Genomic DNA, 19858 nt, shown 5'->3' with positions numbered 1-19858 from the left:
CCTGAAACTCCTCCTTGACATCATTAGCTCACTGTATCTCCTTCGCTGCTGGAGGCCCCTTCTCTTTCCCCTTGGCAGTTGGTTCTCCTTCTGCCACCAGGTTCTCCCACAGCTCACCAAGTTAAATACGGCTTTCCCCAAACTCTTGCTTTGTGTTGATACAACTAGTTCGTAATTCATCAACCACCAGCTTTTGGCTATTTGTTCAAATTCTGACCTACTGTGTAGCAAAAGCAAAAACAAAATACCAGGACAGAAAGTGCTTCAACGGCCATTTTACTCTTCTTTAATTCTACCGTCTTTGGGCATACATCTCATTTGCTGTGGAAGAAGGTCTGACAGCAGGGCTGACAGCACCGATTCATAACACATTCTTTTCATCATACAAAGAGTAAAACCCTAGAATAATGGGACCATCTGCTACCACGACAGAGCTGCCTTACTGGCTGTAGAAGAAGACTGCTTGTGTGGGAGAGAAGAATGAGGACAGAGGAGGCATCTGGGGCAAGTGAGCCTACAAGTATGTCTACAAATTCAGAATTTGGTGGAAAATCCAAATTTGACTTCAACATGTTAGAGAATTGATGAGAAATAGCTGTATTGTTTCCAAAATTTACTGAATTTGGAACCTGAGGTTAAAACTTTTAGGATAAAGCAACCTCAGGTTCAGACTGGCCTTGGGAAGAAATGGCAATCACAGACGGTAATGAGTGTCAGTGCTTGAGAAGAAGAATTGCCAAAGGCAATCTACATATTTGACTTGACTCAAAGAGGGGGGAAAACAAGTCTCATTTAAAAAGGATGAGTCTGCAGCAAAAAAATCAAAGGGAAGCTGGAGCCCCTGCCCACCTCTCCATTCTCCATTCTGCTGCTGGTGCCTGCTCTTCCTCACAGTACCTCCTGAAAAGTTCAGAATTCAGTTAATACAGAATTATTGGGTTGATTTTCAACGTGTAGTTTAAGATGAAGAGTTCCGTTTGGTTTAAACCACTTCACCTAACCTCTTGGTAACGGTAGTCCTGAGAGTTCGCAGTGTCAGTGAAATCGTCCTGTGACCACGCGTCAAGCTGCTGATGGGGCACAGCAACTTCCGGGCCTATCATGTCTCCTTGACCTTGTCCCTCAAATCTGGTAGTTTCTGCACCGAGGGACACAGTCCACTGCGATGAAGTATGTTCAAAATCGTTTTCTATAGGCACCTCCTTCCAAAGTCCAATAGTGCAAGGTGGTCAGGAAGACTTGGAAGGAAGCTGCAGAAGTCCAGCCGGGAATCTTGACTTTGTTAGATGTGGACACAGGAAAATCACCTTTGTCCTCCCCAGGTTTTGTTATAGTCAAAGGAGAAACATCCATGGGATTCTAATCGCAAATATGCTAGATATAAAATTGATGGAATGCTAATTGGTCCATAAAAGGCTGTACAAGATAATCTGTGGCAAAGTAGAAAACAAGCCCAAAGGTGATGGAGATTGGAAGAGCTGGCAATGCTTTCTTGAAAATGGCAAGGAGTAATAATGTAAGGCACAAACCCTGTGGAGAAGATGGGAAAGACACACATTCACACATAATTATGAAAGCATTTTCAGGCAAAACTCAATCACAAGTCTTGGTTTTTAACATAGTTAACTGAATATTTTCCTTTTGGGGTTAAATTTTAGAACAGACGTTCATTCAATCTGGAAGAAGAGCTATGAAAAAAACCTAGCTTTTGTTTGTTTCATAGGGTTCACTATGCACACATTGTTATTTTATCCCTTAATTCTAGGAAAGAAATAGAATCTGAAAATAAGTAAAACTACTTTGAAAAAAAGTTAAAAGATACAGAAATTTCTATCTTAAATGATGTGTTGGCCTCTGTGATTTTAGTTTGGCTGGTTAAAAACCCAGAGGTGAAGAGCATTCTCTATGCTGTGAGGGGGCATTCTTTATGCTGTGTGGGAGCATTCTTCCCGTGCAGGCTCCTCCGTGAAGCATGATGAGGCTGCAGTGTTTAAAAAATAAAATAAACTAAAAGTTTATTTATGAGGAGTACACTGCTTTCTTGTAAACACATATACAAGCCATATAATAGAGTTCATTTTTTTACCCTAGTTACGGAAACACTAGAAAGTCTTCACCCGGCCAAGATATCACATCTTTAGTAAAAATAGCAAGAAATATTTTATGGGTTGTTTACTTAAATCATAGTTTTCAGGTTGGGCACAGTGGCTCATGCCTGTAATCCCAGCACTTTATGCGGCTGAGGCAGGCAGATCAGTTGAGGTCAGAAGTTTGAGACCAGCCTGGGCAATGTGGCAAAACCTCATCTCCACTAAAAATACAAAAATCAGCCAGGCGTGGTGGTGCACACATGTAATTCCAGCTACTTGGGAGGCTGAGACAGGAGGATCGCTTGAACCTAGGAGGCAGAGGTTGCAGTGAGCTGAGATAATGTCACTGCACTCTAGTTTGGGCGACAGAGCAAGACTCTGTCTCAAAAAAAAAAAAAAAAAAAAAAAGCCGGGTGCGGTGGCTCACGCCTGTAATCCCAGCACTTTGGGAGGCTGAGGCAGGCACATCACTTGAGGTCAAGAGTTCAAGACCAGCCTGGCCAACATGGTGAAACCTTGTTTCTACTAAAAATACAAAAATTAGCTGGGCGTGGTGGCAGGCACCTGTAATCCCAGCTACTCAGGAGGCTGAGGCAGAGAATCACTTAAATCTGGGAGGCGGAGGTTGCAGTGAGCCGAGATTGCACCACTCCAGCCCGGGCGACAGAGACTCTGTCTCAAAAAAAAAAAAAAAATCATAGTTTTGAAAGCTTCAGGGTTCATACTGTAGCACTATCAGCAAGATCTATGTGGGGTCATGCATGGCACCAGCTCCTCTCACTAGATGCTTGCTGTCTTAAGTAACACTGCATGCTACAGGTTGTGTCATTAAATGCAAAACCACCACCAAACTCTCAGTGATTAAGTCCAGGGACTAAGGGAGGATCTGTTTATCCCTGTAAGACCAACCTTACAGAGCTAATTTCCTACATATCTGTGCTGCTAGGCTTGAGGCAGCGGTTCCTAAAGAGAAATATCAGAATTTCCTGGGGAACTTTTAAAAACTACACAATTAAATTGAATAAGAATATCTCAGGGCAGAGCTTACAGTTTTAAAAGCTCCCAAGTGATTCTAATGTGTGGCCAGGGTAGAGATCTACTAAGGTGAGGTCCAATTATCAAAAAGCTCCTCAGATAGCTGGAATATTTAACCCACCTGGGGTTAAAACAGAACTGCCTTAAAGGGACTGTGTAATCAAAGTTTTGACATTAAGAGCTCTGACACATTCTTATTAGTGTATACTTACAATTAATATGGCTACGAAACAGGCTATGGTTGTGTTCCAGTCTCCACTGGCTGTTGCTGAGGCTTTACCAACCAGAACACTGTAGAAAATGAAATCTCCCAATCCAAGTTTTACTCCCCCTAAAAAGGAAAGGTTACAAATATTAAAAAGTTGGTCACTCTTTGCTATGATTTCACAATTCAAAAATATCACTGCCCTACTCAACCCCACAATGAATGAGAGAAGTCAGTAAATGATATACAAAATTAGGCTTCAGCTGTGTTTTCTTTCTTGTTTGGTTTTCTACAATAGGAGTTCCAGATTCTATGTGACTGACTCTGGAGTCTTAACTGTAGATGCTGCTGTTATTTATCAATAACAATAATAAGTAATAATCGTCATCTATTGAATATATAGTTTATACCCAGCACTTGTACTAAGAAATCTTTACAAGAATTCTGAGATAGGCATCATTTTATCATATTAATTAATATTATTTTTTTTTTTGAGATGGAGTTTTGCTCTGTGGCCCAGGCTGGAGTACAGCAGCATGATCTCGGCTCACTGCAGACTCTGCTGCCCAGGTTCAAGCGACTTTCCTGTCTCAGCCTCCTGAGTAGGTGGGATTACAGGCGCATGCCACCATGCCTGGCTAATTTTTTTATTTTTGATGGAGACGGGGTTTCACCATGTTGGTCAGGCTGGTCTCGAACTCCTGACCTCGTGATCCACCCACCTTGGCCTCCCAAAGTGCTGGGATTACAGACGTGAGCCACCACGCATGGCCTATCATCTTATTTTTAACAAAGCTTCATTGGACTATGATTTATCTCATAAAACTGGAAGAGATGATTCAATGATTGTGGAAAATTAATAGAGCTGTACAACTATATATAGAGAGAGCTGTACAATTTAACTATCATCACAATCCACATGTCCATTGCCCCAGTCAGATACCTTGTACCCGTTTACAGTTAATCCCCACTCCTACCCTAGGCCTTAAGCAACCAGTGATCTGCTTTCTATCTCAATAAATTTGCCTTTTCTAGACATTTCATATGACTCATACAATACATGCCTCGCCTATTTTACTTAATGTAATGTTTTTGAGGTTTAATCATGATACTGCATGTGTCTACAGTTTCTTGGAAGTTATTGGAAGCTGAATGGTTTTCCATTATATGGTTGGCTTATCCATTTACCAGTTGATGGACATCTGGATTGTTTTCAATTTGGGGCTATTCCGAATAATGCTGCTATGAACATTTACATCCATGTCTCTGTGGGAACGGACTGTTTTCATTTCCATTGGGTAGACTCCTGGGGGTGCAATTGCTGGGCTATGTAAGTTTAGGTTTTTAGCTTTTTAATAAACTGCCAATCTGTGCTGCTTATTGGCACACACGTTCCATGTTTGTGCCTTACTCCTTATCTTTTTTATTATAGCCAATCTAGTGAGTATGAAGTGGTTTTGATTTGCGTTTCCTTGATGGCTAATGATGCTGAGTATCTTTTTATGTGTTTACAGATCATTTTTACATTTTCTTTGGAGAACTATACATTCAGATCCTTTGATCAGTTTTCTAATTAAATGTTAAATGTTGACTTTTAACAGACTGCTTTAGAAGACATTTGTGCCTTTTAGCAACTGACTTATAGTGTAAACTGAACCTTTGGTAAGTACCCATAAGTCTGGTTTAACATACTCACACCATCAGAGATGGTGACATGTGTGCTGAATGCTAAGATGATGAAGCACGTCCGTTATTACTTTGCATTGGCTTCAGAGAAAGAAAATACTGATCTGAAGTTAGCAGGAGCAATACTTGATAGTTTCACTTTTTTTTTAAAAAAAAGTTGGAGATGAAGAGGAGGAGGACACAAAGAGTCCTCTCAGGAGAGGGAATCTTCAAATTAGAAAAGGCAGTCATGAAAGAATTATGCTGCTGCTCTGGTCAACAACTATTATGTTATTTCCTCTGGCTCCTGGTGCCTGTGAGAAAAGAGGAAAGTAGAAGAGGCAACCTAATTACTGTGGTAACTGAGGGCAGAACAAAGTCCCAGCAAAGGCAAGCTAAAGCCTGCTGTAAGAGCAGGCAGATACGTCTACTTTCCCAGGAGCGTGAAAGTCACAGGCTGCAGCTGAGCTTTGATATCTGGAAAACTCAGCCAAGCAGTAAAGTCATGAATATGCCCAGTGAAAGTTCTGACTCAGTTAAAAGACTGAGGACAAGGTGTAAAAAGTGTTCTCCTCAAACTGATGGATATGTCAAGGTCATAATAATTAGTGACTAATGATTAAAGATGCTAAGGAACCTAGGTGTTTGTTTCCTTAAAACTACTTAATATTCTTGTTGTAATGTTTTAATCAAGTTTCACTCTTGCAAAAACAAGAAAACCAAAAATAACTTAGTTGGAAAATATGCTAAAGTCTTATTCAACGAACCACATCTCTAAGACTAACTGAGGAGATGACTGAGCCCTAACCAAAGGGCTTTAGTGGCTGATAATGTTCCTAAGAAGCCCTAAGTGTTAACTTAAATCTATCAAGTGGCAACACATCTTAGACACTGAAGAAATACTTGCATTTCTGCCAATACCCTAAATCCCTTTGATTTTCTTTAAAATAAAATATATCACTTGTCAACAAAAGGAATAATAATGTACAAGGTTGTATCATGCAAATCCACAGATCTCTCTACAGCAGAGTGAGACATATTAATAAAATTTTTGTAGACAAATGTATTACAGCCATGAAGGCTTACTGGAACAATTAAAAAAAAATCTTTTACTTTATAAAATAAATGCCAAAAGGTCAGGCTGTAAAATGCCAACTTAAAAAGTCTGAAGGGAGGCCAGGTACAGTGGCTCATGCCTGTAATCCCAGCACTTTGGGAGGCTGAGGCAGGCAGATCACGATGTCAGGAGTTCAAGACCAGCCTGGCCAAGATGGTGAAACCCCATCTCTACTAAAAATACAAAAATTATCCAGGCGTGGTGGTGCACGCCTGTAGTCCCAGCTACTTGGGAGGCTGAGGCAGGAGAATCGCTTGAACCCAGGAGGCGGAGCTTGCAGTGAGCCAAGATCACGCCACTGCACTCCAACCTGGCGACAGAGCGAGACTCTGTCTCAAAAAAAAAAAAAAAAAAAAAAAAAAAAATCACTATTACTGATATATCCAAATAAAAGTTACATGTGATATAGAATTAGACTGTAACACTCTCAATTCATTTTATTCTCAAAAAGGTTGATAATGTAGCTGCCTAAAGGAATCCACGACTTTGCAACATAGAGAAATGCACATACTTTCCTCTGGGTCTTCACCAGCGAGGATATTGCTGGAAAGTTCCTGGACAGCAGCTCGTGACTCAGGTGTAGAGCGATGAGGCCCTAGATGACTGTCCCTCTGGGCTTCCCATTCCTCACTGAACCCGCCATCATCATTCTCTGCAACAGTGTCTTGTGACTCCCTTTCTGTGCCTTCAAGAGAAAGTGGAAGTTACAGCTCTAATATTTAGAAAACTTTAATACCTTTAAGAAAATTACATGGAAACAGTAACTAGCTAACTGTCATTGTAACTAGCTGGCCCTTAAACCACAAAGCATGGGCTGTAGCAGTGCCTGCTGGTAGTTTATCCAACAGCTATTTTCTCCTTTATTTCCTGAGGGCAGAATCCTGAATTGTTTGGGTTCCCACCCTTCTCCCACATGACTCTGGTGGTGAATCCTGACCAAGCCAAGCCAAGCATGGTAATCCCACCAAGCCTCTTCCTAACAAAAGCTCTAAGGCTGTGGGGTTGTAACTTGGTATGAACCTATGAGTGGTGAAGCAAAGTCCACCGGGATTCCTGGGAAAATTTTTCTCACTCTTTAAGAGAGACTAAAGGAAAAAATAAACAGTCCCCTTCTACCCCTGAATGTTGCCTTATCTAGACATGATGCCTAGAACTACAGCTGTCATGACCACGAAGAGCAGTGGGCTGAAGACCAAGCCTATACACTAGTGATGGTAGAGTAGGAAGCTGGGCTACTTGAAAACATCCCTGAGCCACCAAATTAACCAACCCTACAAATTTCAAATGCCTACACCTCAGGCCTTCCTGTCACGTGAAAGAATAAATTTCTTCTTTGTTTAAGGCAACTGAGTTGGGCTTTTTATCTTTTGCAACTGAAAGCTTCCTAACTGTTGGCACTCATCCCTGGATTTGGTGACAAAATTATAAAAGTGGCTTCATTCTGGAGGGTGGATTGGGAAAGGAGGGGTGAGTAAATGTCTTTATGGGCCAGTCATTTCATTATAATGACTATCAATCTCATTGAAAATGGTGAGCATGATAGTCTTAAAAAACTTCCATACATTAAAAATAATTACAATATATAAGTGAAGTTCAAAGTACTTTTATTCTTCCTTCATTTTTTATAAAAGTAATACATGTTCAGAGCAGAAGTAGATTTGCCATGAATAAGTAAAGCTTGTAAGCTTCAGGGCCCTTCCTTGCATGGCTTCCTCTGGGAGAGCCCTCATAATTTTGTATTGGTAGTTTTGTATTCTTTTTATTATCCAGATCTCCAAAAACCTGAATCTTCTCTGGTTTGGAGTTTATGAAATAATATAAGAATAAGATTTATAAATGAAAACAGCAGTCCCTTTTCTACCCCCTCCCTCCTCACTTCTGATACTCATTCCTACCTTAAACTCTTTTAGCCATCCCTTTTGGTATTTACCTCCATAATTAATTATAAGTAGCATGCTCATTGTGCCATAACTTGATGTTTTAATTTGAGGTACTTATTCACCTCCTATAGAGAAGATAAAGCATTAGGTCTCATCCTTTAGTGCACGCAAATGTAACTCTTCCCGTCTTCCCAGTGCCATAACCTTATATTAAATTCAGTTTTATATTCTCACTATGCAAATAATATTCACAACTAAACTACTTTGCTATAGCCAGAATATACTATAATTACATTTGCTTTTTTGAGCAAGTTTTTGTTTTCTTTGGAAAACTGCCTCATTTTTTTCCACTGATGAATTTTATATTATTATCTATGACTAATTTATCCTGAAATGCTCTGACAGAGTTCAACCACATCAGGTAATCTCTCAGTTCTTTTTTGTTTTTTCCTTGCACAGATATCCCTCTTGGAGCCCTATGCCCTTTTGTTCCAATGTAACTTCTAGTTCCGTTAACACAGTGATTTTCAACTAGGGATAGCACCTCCCTTCCGGGGAGTGTTTGGAAATAACTAGGATGGAGGAGTTTTTGATTATTGCAAAGCCTTAAAGCCATTATTGGCATTTAGTGGGTGAGGGGCCAGGGATGTTAAATATCTTGCAATATGAGGGAAAGTCCCACAAAGAACTGTGCCCCCCAAAACACCAGCAGCATTCTGAGGAAGCCTGCAGTTCATCCAGCCTTCTCATTTCAAAGCCCTTGCTCATGTTGTCCCTCTCTTGGAAAGCTCTTCCTCCATCCTTCAGCGGGCCGTCCCCTATTACCACTTCCTCAGGGAAGCACCCCTTGACTTTCCAGGATACGTAAAATTCCCCTATTATAAACTTTCATAGCAACTTATACGTCTTCTTTGTAATACCTATCACAACTGTATGAATTATTTATGTAATAATTTGTTGACCATCTATCTCTCCAAATAGACTATAAGCTCCACAAGGGCAGGGGAAATCTTGTTCAGTGCTATATCCCCAGGGCCTAGCACATAGTCAGGTGCTCAGTCAACATCTGTAAAATGAATGAAATTCTGTTGTATCACTCACTCACTCAAACTCACATACATATATACCTACATGCTCACAGACAATCATTTGATTTTCTTTAGCTTAACACAGGTTAACACAAGAGCCAGGCTTGTGGCAATTCTTTCCAGTATATTTCTTACTTTTCTATCAGGTTTACTAGTGGTCTTGATGGCAGCAGCAGCCCATCTGGAGTGGCTGCTGCAAAGATGGCAGCTGCAGCAGGGGAGGTGCAGCTGGGGCAGCATGCTCTGTGAGCTGGCAGGAGCCAGGAACAGGCAGGAGTCCTGCCCCCTTCTGAGTTGGTGGGGCGGAAGTCCCGCACTCCCACAGCTGCAGCTTCCCAGCTGTGGCTGTAGACCTGGGCATCCCTGTGCTCTCAGGGGTCCAGGAAGCCCCTTGCGTCTGCAGGCTCCAATTTCAGAGCAAAGTTGTGGCTGAGGCTGGGCGCTGTCATGACCTGGCCAGGTGTGCGGGCGCTTGGGGCAGCACTGACATGCCAGCCCCCTGCCACCTTGGCCCCCTCTGGACTTTGGGTGCTGACAAGCATGGGAGGGAGACTGAGGAGGGGCTGAAGGCAGCTTACCGTGGGCCTGCAGGCACCCTTTGGCATGAACAGCCTGGGTGCCATGGGAGCTATGGACAGCAGGTTGATGGCAGCAGGAGGAAGACAGGCTCCTAGGCGGAAAGGGGAAGTTCCCTGGTGAAGCACCACCTCAAGTCAGGGAAAGCCTGAAGCCTGGAGGCCAAGCTCCCAGTTCCACAGACCACAGTGAGAACTTATGGTGCTTTTTCTGGGCCTGCTCATGGCCACCCATGGACCCATCAGCATGTACTTCCTCCCCTCTGAAGCCCATAAAAACCCCAGACTCAGTCAGACTCGGGCAGATGAAGGGACAACCTGCCTGCAGAAAGAAGCTACCCACTCCGGGTCTCCTCTCCACTGAGGGCTGCAGAGATGATGGGATGACCTGCTTGTGGATAGGAGATATCCATTCCGGGTCTCCTCTCCACTGAGGATTACAGACATCAGGATGACCTGCCTGCAGACAGGAGCTACCCACTCCAGGTCTCCTCTCCACTGAGAGCTGCAGAGACAATGGGACGACCTGCCTGCAGATAGGAGCTGCAGATAGGGTCTCCTGAGAGCTGTACTGTTGCTCAATAAAGCACCTTTCCATCTTGCTCTCCCTCCAGCTGTCCACGTACTTCATTCTTCCTGGATGCAGGACAAGAACTTGGGACCCATTGAATGGCAGGATTGAAAGAACCGTAAGACAAACAGGGCTGAAACATGCCCCCCGCTTGCCACGTTGCAGGTGACGAGAAGGAGAGAAGAGAGAAGGAGTGAAGAGATGTGGCCCTTCGGGGAGTCCAGACTCAGGAGTTCCCTAAGCCAGGGCTATGACCCCCCTCTTTGGGGTTCTGCAGTTCCTGGCATCTCCAAGCTTCTGGGTGCCCCTGTGTTCCCCAGGTTAACACAAGGTTAACACAAGAGCCAGGCTTGTGGCAATTCTTTCCAGTATATTTCTTACTTTTCTATCAGGTTTACTAGTGGTAGTGGCCTGTAGTCGAAGCCACTTAGGTAATGCCTGGTCTAGCTGCAGCAGGGAGCTAGTACCTGCAGCTGCCTGCCCTGCTGCAGCCAGCATGCCTGGCTGTGTGCAGTGGCTGGACCCTGCACTCACTTGCTCATGCACTCCTCCCTGCTCCATGCCTGGCTTGCCTTTGGCAGGCATGGGGTCCAGCTGGTAGAGAAAGCCAAGCATAGCCAGCTAGGCTGAGTAGGTGGAATGAGCCCAGTGGGCCTGAGCAAATCTCAGGAAAAGGTGCCACCAGCCACAGAAGTTTCTGGCTAGCAAAGTAACACCCTAAGGATCCCGTGAGAGTCTAACATGACCTTGTTCTGCTGCCTTGCTTACTGTATAATAAAGACTGACATCTCTGAGTTCCAAATAGGAATTCCTGGTTGAAAGTATCTTCCTTGCAGTTGCCTAAATGCTTACTCTGTAGATTTCCTGGCTTTATAAAACATAAACTCTCCCTTTCCTGACAAACAGCAACTCAATTAAGGCCTTTTTTTCCTCACCAATATTTACTGTGCCTGTTGTTTTTCAGATTCCTCATAAAAGTTAGCCCTTTTTTGTTTTTCTTTCAAAAAGTAAGCTTTTTTTTTAGACTATTTATATTGTGCTGTTATTCCTCAACCCTTTCTTTTTTTTTTTTTAGTGTGTGTGGGGAGGTAGCCTCCATTCCAGAAAATTGAATGAAAGCTCCCCCTCAACTCCATCTAATAACAACTTCTAACTTGTGTTCTCCTTAATATGTTCTGTAGTATCCTTAGAGGGCCTTTCACTCTCTTATCCTAAGTCATTATTATTATTCATTATTGTTATTATTTTTGAGGTAAGGTCTAAGTTGCCCAGGGTAATCCGGAACTCCTTGGCTCAAGTGATCCTCTTGCCTTGGCCATGTAGCTGGGACTACAGGCACACATCACCGCACCCAGCTCATCCTAAGTCATTCTTATCCTCTTCTAGTCATATCCACCTAGAATATTTGATCTTCTCAGTATACACATCAGCACATCTCAAATCATATTTCAGTTATTCTGGCCATGTTAGACAAGAGGTTCTCATTTTTATGTTGTTTATATTTTGCTTTTTTTGTTTACTTATTTTTCCTTTATTGTCTGTTTCTTTTAGGAGGTTCTTACTTTTACATGTTTGGAGAGAGTTTATTTTTTCTTTTTAAAATCATGACTTCTAAAAAACAAACAAAAAACAAAAACAAAATCATAACCTCAGCCTGAACCTTTCCATGCTGGTATTCTGTATTTAATGGGAGGTGTCTTAACCTAGGGTGCTTTGACTGTATTGTTGGGTTTTGAGTATCTGAACTCCTTAAATACTTATCTGTGTATTTACTGGGCATTACCATAGTTCTCAAGAGATTCTCAAAGGAGTCTATGACCAAAGAAAGACGATAAAAACATTGCTATACTGTTAGCTTATAACAGTGACCCTGAAAAATCAAGATATTATCTAATAAAAGTTACCTACTTTCTGCATTATACTTGGAATTTTTGGATACTCTCCTTTGAGCTTCCGGGTCTCCTTCTGCCATATTCACCAACCACACCATTGTTGCTGTTGGGAAAGACAAAATTCCAGGTAAGCACTGGACACACAAAGTATGCATAGACAACGACAAGCCATCATTTCTCCACACACAAATCGCCAGTCTTCCTAATGCTGCCTTAAGACTGTTCAACAATCAGAAGTAAAAATAAAAAAAGGTTCTCTTTGGTTTTAGCAGGTAAGAGAAAAAGTTCTGAAACTGAATGTTTACTGTAGTACTCAGACTGCACCTGCTATCACAAAACTCTTCATCATTTTTAGTCCCTGAAAAGTAACCAGAAGGAAAACTGTTCAGGTCAGCAAGATTCCACTGAAACAATAGCTGGACTAGTTGAATGTTCTAAATTCCAGGACAAACTGGAGCTCACAAAAGCCTCAGATGGTGATTATAATTCAAAAGATGCACAGAGTAAATTTCCTTCATATTATGTCTCACTTTTAGAATGTTCAATAATGCTAAACCATGTTTTAAACCTGGAGTGAGAAAAAACGTTAAAAGCAATAAACATAATAGGGATAGTCAAGAGGTCTCCTCTGTGCCCCTTCTACAAAAATACATGCATATCAATATATCAGTCTAGATCTAGATATACACATGTGCATCTCTACCACATTTTAGTTCAGAGACAATGTGAAAACTTTAAAATGGTGCTTCTCTCATATATTTCAGGCAGGAATGAAAAATGGTATAATCCCCACTGGAGGGAAATTTGGTAACATCTAATAAAACTACATGTGCATTAACCCTTTAACCCAGCAATATTACATTTTGGAACTTATCCTGAAGATACACCAACAATAACACAAAAGTACATATAAGCAAACACATGACATATGAGGTTATGGTGGGAACCAAATGCCAGCAGCAAGCTGAGTCCAATCTGGTCACAGTAATTTTTTTTTTTTTTTTTTTTTTTTGAGACAGAGTCTTGCTCTGTCGCCCAGGCTGGAGTACAGTGGCATGATCTCGGCTCACTGCAAGCTCCATCTCCTGGGTTCATGCCATTCTCCTGCCTCAGCCTCCCGAGTAGCTGGGACTACAGGCGCCCGCCACCACGCCCGGCTAATTTTTTGTATTTTTTTTAGTAGAGATGGGGTTTCACTGTGTTAGCCAGGATGGTCTCGATCTCCTGACCTCGTGATCTGCCCGCCTCAGCCTCCCAAAGTGCTGGGATTACAGGCGTGAGCCACCACGCCCGGCCCGGTCACAGTAATTTTAAACAAGATACTTGACATTTATGTCTCTCTGGCTTTTTATCACTATAATTTTATCCATGTTTCTAATACTCAGGCTTCTTGAAGAACTTATGAAAGAAATACACAATCAAAGAAGCTGAACGACCACCTTGTTATTTCTGAGGTCAACCAAGTTTCATTATAGGATAACCCAACCAAATGATCAAAAGTTAACAGAAACTAGGCAGGCAATACACTGTTTAACTAAATCCAGATCTAAAGAAGAAAAACTGAAGGGCAACCACCAAGTATGAGGTTTATGGATTAGTTTTTTATCTTCATTTTTTCTAAAAACAGGGTCTCACTACGTTGCCCAGACCAGACTCAAACTCCTGGGCTCAAACAATCCTCCCGCCTCAGCCTCCCAAAGTGCTAGGATTACAGGCATGAGCCACTGCACCCAGCCTGTTTATGGATTTCCATAGCCTTTTGGAAATGAAGGCACCAGCGATTTATTAGGTTTTCTTTCTTTATGCAAGTATGAAAAAATATAGCTATAAGCTCCTTTGTTTTAGCAGTTAATAGTAACATGAAAATCAATGTCCAGCTAACTTTTTCTGTAAATGGCCAGGGAGTAAACATTTCAGGTTTCGTGTGTCACATATTCTTCCTTGTTCTTTTTTTTTTTTTTTTAATGTAAAAAGCATTTTTAGCTTATAAGCTGTACAAAAACAAGCCATGGGCCACATTTGGCTTCAAGCAGTAGTTTGCTAACCCCATGTTAATTATCATAAATGGTATATTTGTTAAATAGTCCTAAAATAATATTTTTTAAAAAATCACTTTTCATTTCACCTTAACACAAACACCTTACATCAATAGGAAAATAAGCAGATTTCTTGTTTAAATTTAAAAAAAAAAAAAAAAGGCCAGACATGGTGGCTCACACCTGTAATCCCAGCACTCTGGGAGTCGGAGGTGGGTGGATCACCTGAGGTCAGGAGTTCAAGACCAGCCTGACCAACACGGAGAAACCCTGTCTCTACTAAAAATACAAAATTAGCCCGGTGTGGTGGTGCATATCTATAATCCCAGCGACTTGGGAGGCTGAGGCAGGAGAATTGCTTGAATCCAGGAGGCGGAGGCTATGGTGAGCCGAGATCGTGCCATTGCACTCCAGCCTGGGCAATGAGAGCGAAACTCTGTCTCAAAATAAATAAATAAATAAATAAATAAATAAATAAATAAATAAAAATATGTTTTTTAATGTAGTCTAGGGTGGTCTTGAATTCCTGGGCTCAAGCAATCCTCCTGCTTCTACCTCCCAAAGTCCTGGGATTATAGTCATGCCTGGCTGGAAAATATGCAGATTTAAAAATTAACATAATATACCCGTCCCCAACTGATATGAAATCAAAAAGCTTTAGATAAAATGATCTACCTCAAGGAATTGTTAGTTTCCCTTCTAGTTAAGCTCCCAGAGTGAACCACTTCTACTAATGACCACTAGGTAAGAATAAATTAGCTCAAAGAGTAGGTGTATATTTTTTCTGTCAAACGACAGAAGTAAAAAACAAAAATGCTCATACATTTCCTGTCAGTAAGAGCATTTTGCAAACTGAATACCCTTAACTGGGAGACAGTATTAAAATGCATGAAAGAATTATTTATTGATTTTTAGAGAACAAATAGCCAGGATGACTGATTTAAAATTTTTTATATTCATGCTTATATCCACTTCAGGGAAAAAGTACTCATTGGCATTGCTGTTTTCTTACATTCTGTTAAAAACGTAAGAAAAATGTATGAAAAAATTCTTACATTCTGTTGAAAAAACAAAACAAAGGCCAGGTGTGGTGGCTCATGCCTGTAATCCCATCACTTTGGGAGGGTGAGGCGGGTAGATCACCTGAGGCCACAAGTTCGAGACCAGCCTGGCCAACATGGTGAAACCCTCTCTCTACTGAAAATACAAAAATACAAAAAATTAGCTGGGCGTGGTGGCAGGCGTCTGTAATCCCAGCTACTCAGGAGGCCGAGGCAGGAGAATCGCTTGAACCTGGGAGGCAGAGGTTGCAGTGAGCCGAGATTGTGCCATTGCACTTCAGCCTGGGCAACAAGAGTGAAACTCCATCTCAAAAACAAAAACAAAAAAACCTCTCAAACTCAATGATTTATATAAAATCCTCAAATCTTCACCAGACATTTAGTATTACAAAAGAACAGATGCAATCTTGAACCTACCTGATCTACACAGGAGGTAAGGGTTTATACTCCTATTTTCCCACATATGTTGAACTGTTTCTAAAACATCTCAGAATGTCTCATATTCTGTGGTTATTAAATAGATTTGAGAACTTTTTAAAAAATACATGCAAATCATCTGTATCATTCCAATTTTACTATTATGTGCTGCTAAAGCGAGCACAGACGTGAGTTTTAAAAATATTATATGTGATAGGCTGGGCACGGTGGCCCACGCCTGTAATCCCAGCACTTTGGGAGGCCGAGGAGGGCAGATTACGAGGTCAAGAGATCGAGACAATCCTGGCTAACACGGTGAAACCCCGTCTCTACTAAAAATACAAAAAATTAGCCAGGCATGGTGGCGGGCACCTAGAGTCCCAGCTACTCGGGAGGCTGAGGCAGGAGAATGGCGTGAACCCGGGAGGTGGAGCTTGCAGTGAGTTGAGATCACGCCACTGCACTACAGCCTGGGTGACAGAGCAAGACTCTGTCTCAAAAAAAAAAAAAAAAAAAAAAAATATATATATATATATATATAATATGTGATAGATATTTTAAAACAGAGTAAATGCTTCTTTCTGAGTATTAAATTAACATACACATTTAATGTTGCCGCAGACTGAAAGTCTGGTCCTAATTCCTCACCCATCTCTGTACTCACACTTTTGCCATGGACTCACTTTGAGTAGAATGTATTTTCCCTTCTCCCAACCTGTGGCTCAACTAAAAATATGGGGGAAAAAAAAATTAGCCAGGCATAGTGGCGCATGCTTATAATCTCAACTACTTGGGAGGCTGAGGCAGGAGAATTGCTTGAACCCAGAAGACGGAGGTTGCAGTGAGCTGAGATTGCGCCACTGCACTCCAGCCTGGGCAACAGAGCAAGACTTACCTCAAAAATAAAATAAAACAGGTCGGGTGCAGTGGCTCACGTTGTAATCCCAGCACTTTGGGAGGCCGAGGCAGGTGGATCACTTGAGGTGGGGAGTTCAAGGCCAGCCTGGCCAATGTGGCGAAACCCCAACTCTACTAAAAATACAAACATTAGCCGGATGTGGTGGTGGGTGCCTGTAATCCCAGCTACTCTGGAGGCTGAGACAGGACCATCGCTTGAACCCGGGAGGCGGGGGTTGCAGTGAGCCAAGATCACGCCACTGCACTCTAGTCCGAGCAACAGAGCAAGACTCTATTTCAAAAAAAATAAATTAAAAAAATAAAATTGAACCTTCCCTCTCCTTGAAACACCTTTCCTGAAACCTGTTCTCCTGTCAGGTCACCACCTGCTCTGCCTGTGAGACAGGAATCTTTGATGTAGTACATGACATTTACTATACCTCTCCTTCTTCACCACCCATTCTCTGCCTACACCATCACTTCCACTGCCAGCACTGGCAAAACACAGAGACATGCATGCACACATATGCACCTTCCCTTTGGAGTACTGCTTCTGGTTCTATCACTCTACTGAAACTGCTCTCTTCAATGTCACTAATGACATCTTAGACAGCAAATACTGTATGGTTTTACTTAGTCCTCATTACCTTTGACTTCTTTATAAAAAAAGATATTCTCGGCCGGGCGCGGTGGCTCCCATCTGTAATCCCAGCACTTTGGGAGGCCGAGGCGGGTGGATCACAAGGTCAGGAGATCGAGACCATCCTGGCTAACATGGTGAAACCCCGTTGCTACTAAAAATACAAAAATTAGCCAGGCGTGGCGGCGTGTGCCTGTAGTCCCAGCTGCTGGGGAGGCTGAGGCAGGAGAATGGCTGAACCCGGGAGGCGGAGCTTGCAGTGAGCCGAGATCGCCCCACTGAACTCCAGCCTGGGCGACACAGCGAGACTCTGCCTCAAACAAACAAACAAACAAACAAACAAACAAACAAAAAAGATATTCTCTTTTTTTGGGAGGGTGGGGATGAAGCCTTGCTGTCACTCAGGCTGGAGTGCAGTGGCACGATCATGGCTCACTGTAACCTCCGCCTCCTGGGTTCAAGTGATCCTCCCACCTCAGCCTCCCAAGTAACTGGGATTACAAGTGTGCACCACCACACCCAGCTGATTTTCATATTTTTAGTAAAGACAGAGTTTCACCATGTTGGCCAGGCTGGTCTCAAACTCCTGACCTCAAGTGATCCGCCCACCTAGGCCTCCCAAAGTGCTGGGATTACAGGCGTTAGCCGTGACCACGCCCAGCCTCTCTCCTTCTTGAAATTGCTTTTCCAGTAACTCAACAGAAAAATTGGCAAAAAAAATCTACAAGGATATACAACAAACTGACAACAGGGGTAAGTACTTGATAAGGCATTAAGATTAGAGATGATAGTTACCGTGAAATTTATTTTTATCTGTAATTTTTATCCTTTTTCAAGGATAATGAATTACTTGTATAATTAAGATTAATTTTACAGGGCTGGGAGCAGTGGCTCACGCCTGTAATACTAATGCTTTGGGAGTCTGAGGCAGTTGGATCGCTTGAGACCAGCCTGGCCAACGTGGTGAAATCCCGTCTCTACTAAAAATACAAAAATTAGCCAGGCGTGGTGGCATGCGCCTGTAATTCCAGCTACTTGGGAGGCTGAGAGAGGAGAATTGCTTGAACCTGGGAGATGGAGGTTGCAGTGAGTTGAGACTGCGCCACTGTACTCCAGCCTGGGTGACAGAGAGAGACTGTCTCACACACACACAAAAAAGATTAATTTCACAAATATGAAAAAGATTATACCAAGCCAGTTACAAAATAAATTCAGATCTGTAACTAAGAAACACATGAAAAAAAGTTCAAATAATCACCCAAAGCATTAGACAAACAATATAAAATAAAACAAGATGTTATTTTTTTGCCTATTAGATCTCTTTCTCTCTCAGACACACACACATGCATGTATGCACAGACACAGGCAAGTATTAACAAAGCAGTGGCCGGACATGGTGGCTCACAGCTATAATCCTGGCATTTTGGGAGGCCTAGGCAGGCGGATCACCTGAAGTCAGGAGTTCGAGACCAGCCTGGTCAACATGGTGAAACCGTGTCTCCACTAAAAATACAAAAAATTAGCTGGGTGTGGTGGCACACGCCTGTAATCCCAGCCACTCCGGAGGCTGAGGCAGGAGAACTGCTTGAACCCAGGAGGCGGAGGTCGCAGTGAGCCGAGATCGCACCACTGCACTCCAGCCTGCATGACAGAGCGAGACTCAGTCTCCAAAACAAAACAAACCAAAACACCAAAGGGGTAAGGAAATTGATACTTTCATATTACTGAAGGGAATGTAAACAGGCACAGCTTTTTTAGGAGGCAATATGGCAAACTATCAAAATTTAAATACATCCTTTGACTTAGCAATTCTACTGTAAGAATACATTTTATAATAATATTCATAAGTTCCTGGATGCACTCTGTAAGTGCTGTCTGTGATAGAAAATAAATGGAAATGATCTAAATGTCTATCAGTGAGGATACCCACCACTGAATATCTACATAAGAGAACACTATGCAGCCATTTCATGTGCTGACATCAAAAAACAGTAATGATATTCTTAAGTGAAAATACTGGCTTGGCCAATTTTCCACTATTTTCTTCTACTTCCTGTAGTATCCTCTCTTTTCTCATTCTCTAAACACAGTAGTTGACAAAGTTTGACCCTTGTCTTCCTCTTCTCTTCTGCTTTTATTTGAATTGCTCGCCAGCTCACAGACCTTAACTACCACCTCTCTGCTAATGTTCTTCAAGTCTCTATCTCAAATATCAACTTTTTCCCAAGCTCTAGTATTTCATTTCTAAACTTCTGCTAGCAATGTCTACCTAGTGACCCACAGGTACTGTCAACTAAATCAGATATGAGCCACAGAAAGATATAAAACTAAACAGATCCTTCACACAAGAAAACATGGCCAGGCATGGTAGCTCACACCTGTAACTCAAGCACTTTGTGAAGTCAAGGCAGGAGGATTGCTTAAGCCCAGGAGTTCAAGACCAGCCTGGGCACACGGCAAAACCCTGTCTCTACATACAACACAAAAAAATTAGCCAGGCCTCGTAGTGCGTGCCTGTAGTCACAGCTACTCGGGAGGCTGAGGTGGGTGGATCACCTGAGCCTGGGAGGTCGAGGCTGCAGTGAGCCATGATCACACGACTGTACTCCAGCCTGGATGGGAGTGAGACCGTATCTCAACAACAATAACAACAAGAAAACACAGGAAAGCATTTTTTCTTCATCACCTT

The 19858-nt window shown here is 42.2% G+C and overlaps 1 protein-coding gene across 9 annotated transcripts in view; it reads right to left on the bottom strand.

Annotated features, from left to right (window-relative positions):
- Window positions 1–260: 260 nt before the first annotated feature.
- PSEN1 (presenilin 1) overlaps window positions 261–19858 on the bottom strand; it is an 80735-nt gene continuing 61137 nt past the window's right edge. For all 9 annotated transcript variants that reach the window (XM_031001701.3, XM_031001698.3, XM_031001702.3 and 6 more), the window contains 4 exons: window positions 12135–12221; window positions 6624–6797; window positions 3338–3456; window positions 261–1530 (listed from right to left, as the gene is read on the bottom strand). In XM_031001701.3, the coding sequence (XP_030857561.2) occupies window positions 1375–1530; window positions 3338–3456; window positions 6624–6797; window positions 12135–12221 (536 nt within the window). In that variant the 3' untranslated portion in view covers window positions 261–1374. The remainder of the gene's footprint in view (window positions 1531–3337; window positions 3457–6623; window positions 6798–12134; window positions 12222–19858) is intronic.

This window comes from Gorilla gorilla, chromosome 15, assembly GCF_029281585.2.
Source record: "Gorilla gorilla gorilla isolate KB3781 chromosome 15, NHGRI_mGorGor1-v2.1_pri, whole genome shotgun sequence".
Lineage (NCBI taxonomy): Eukaryota > Metazoa > Chordata > Mammalia > Primates > Hominidae > Gorilla > Gorilla gorilla.
This window is presented reverse-complemented; position numbering and strand designations above follow the sequence as displayed.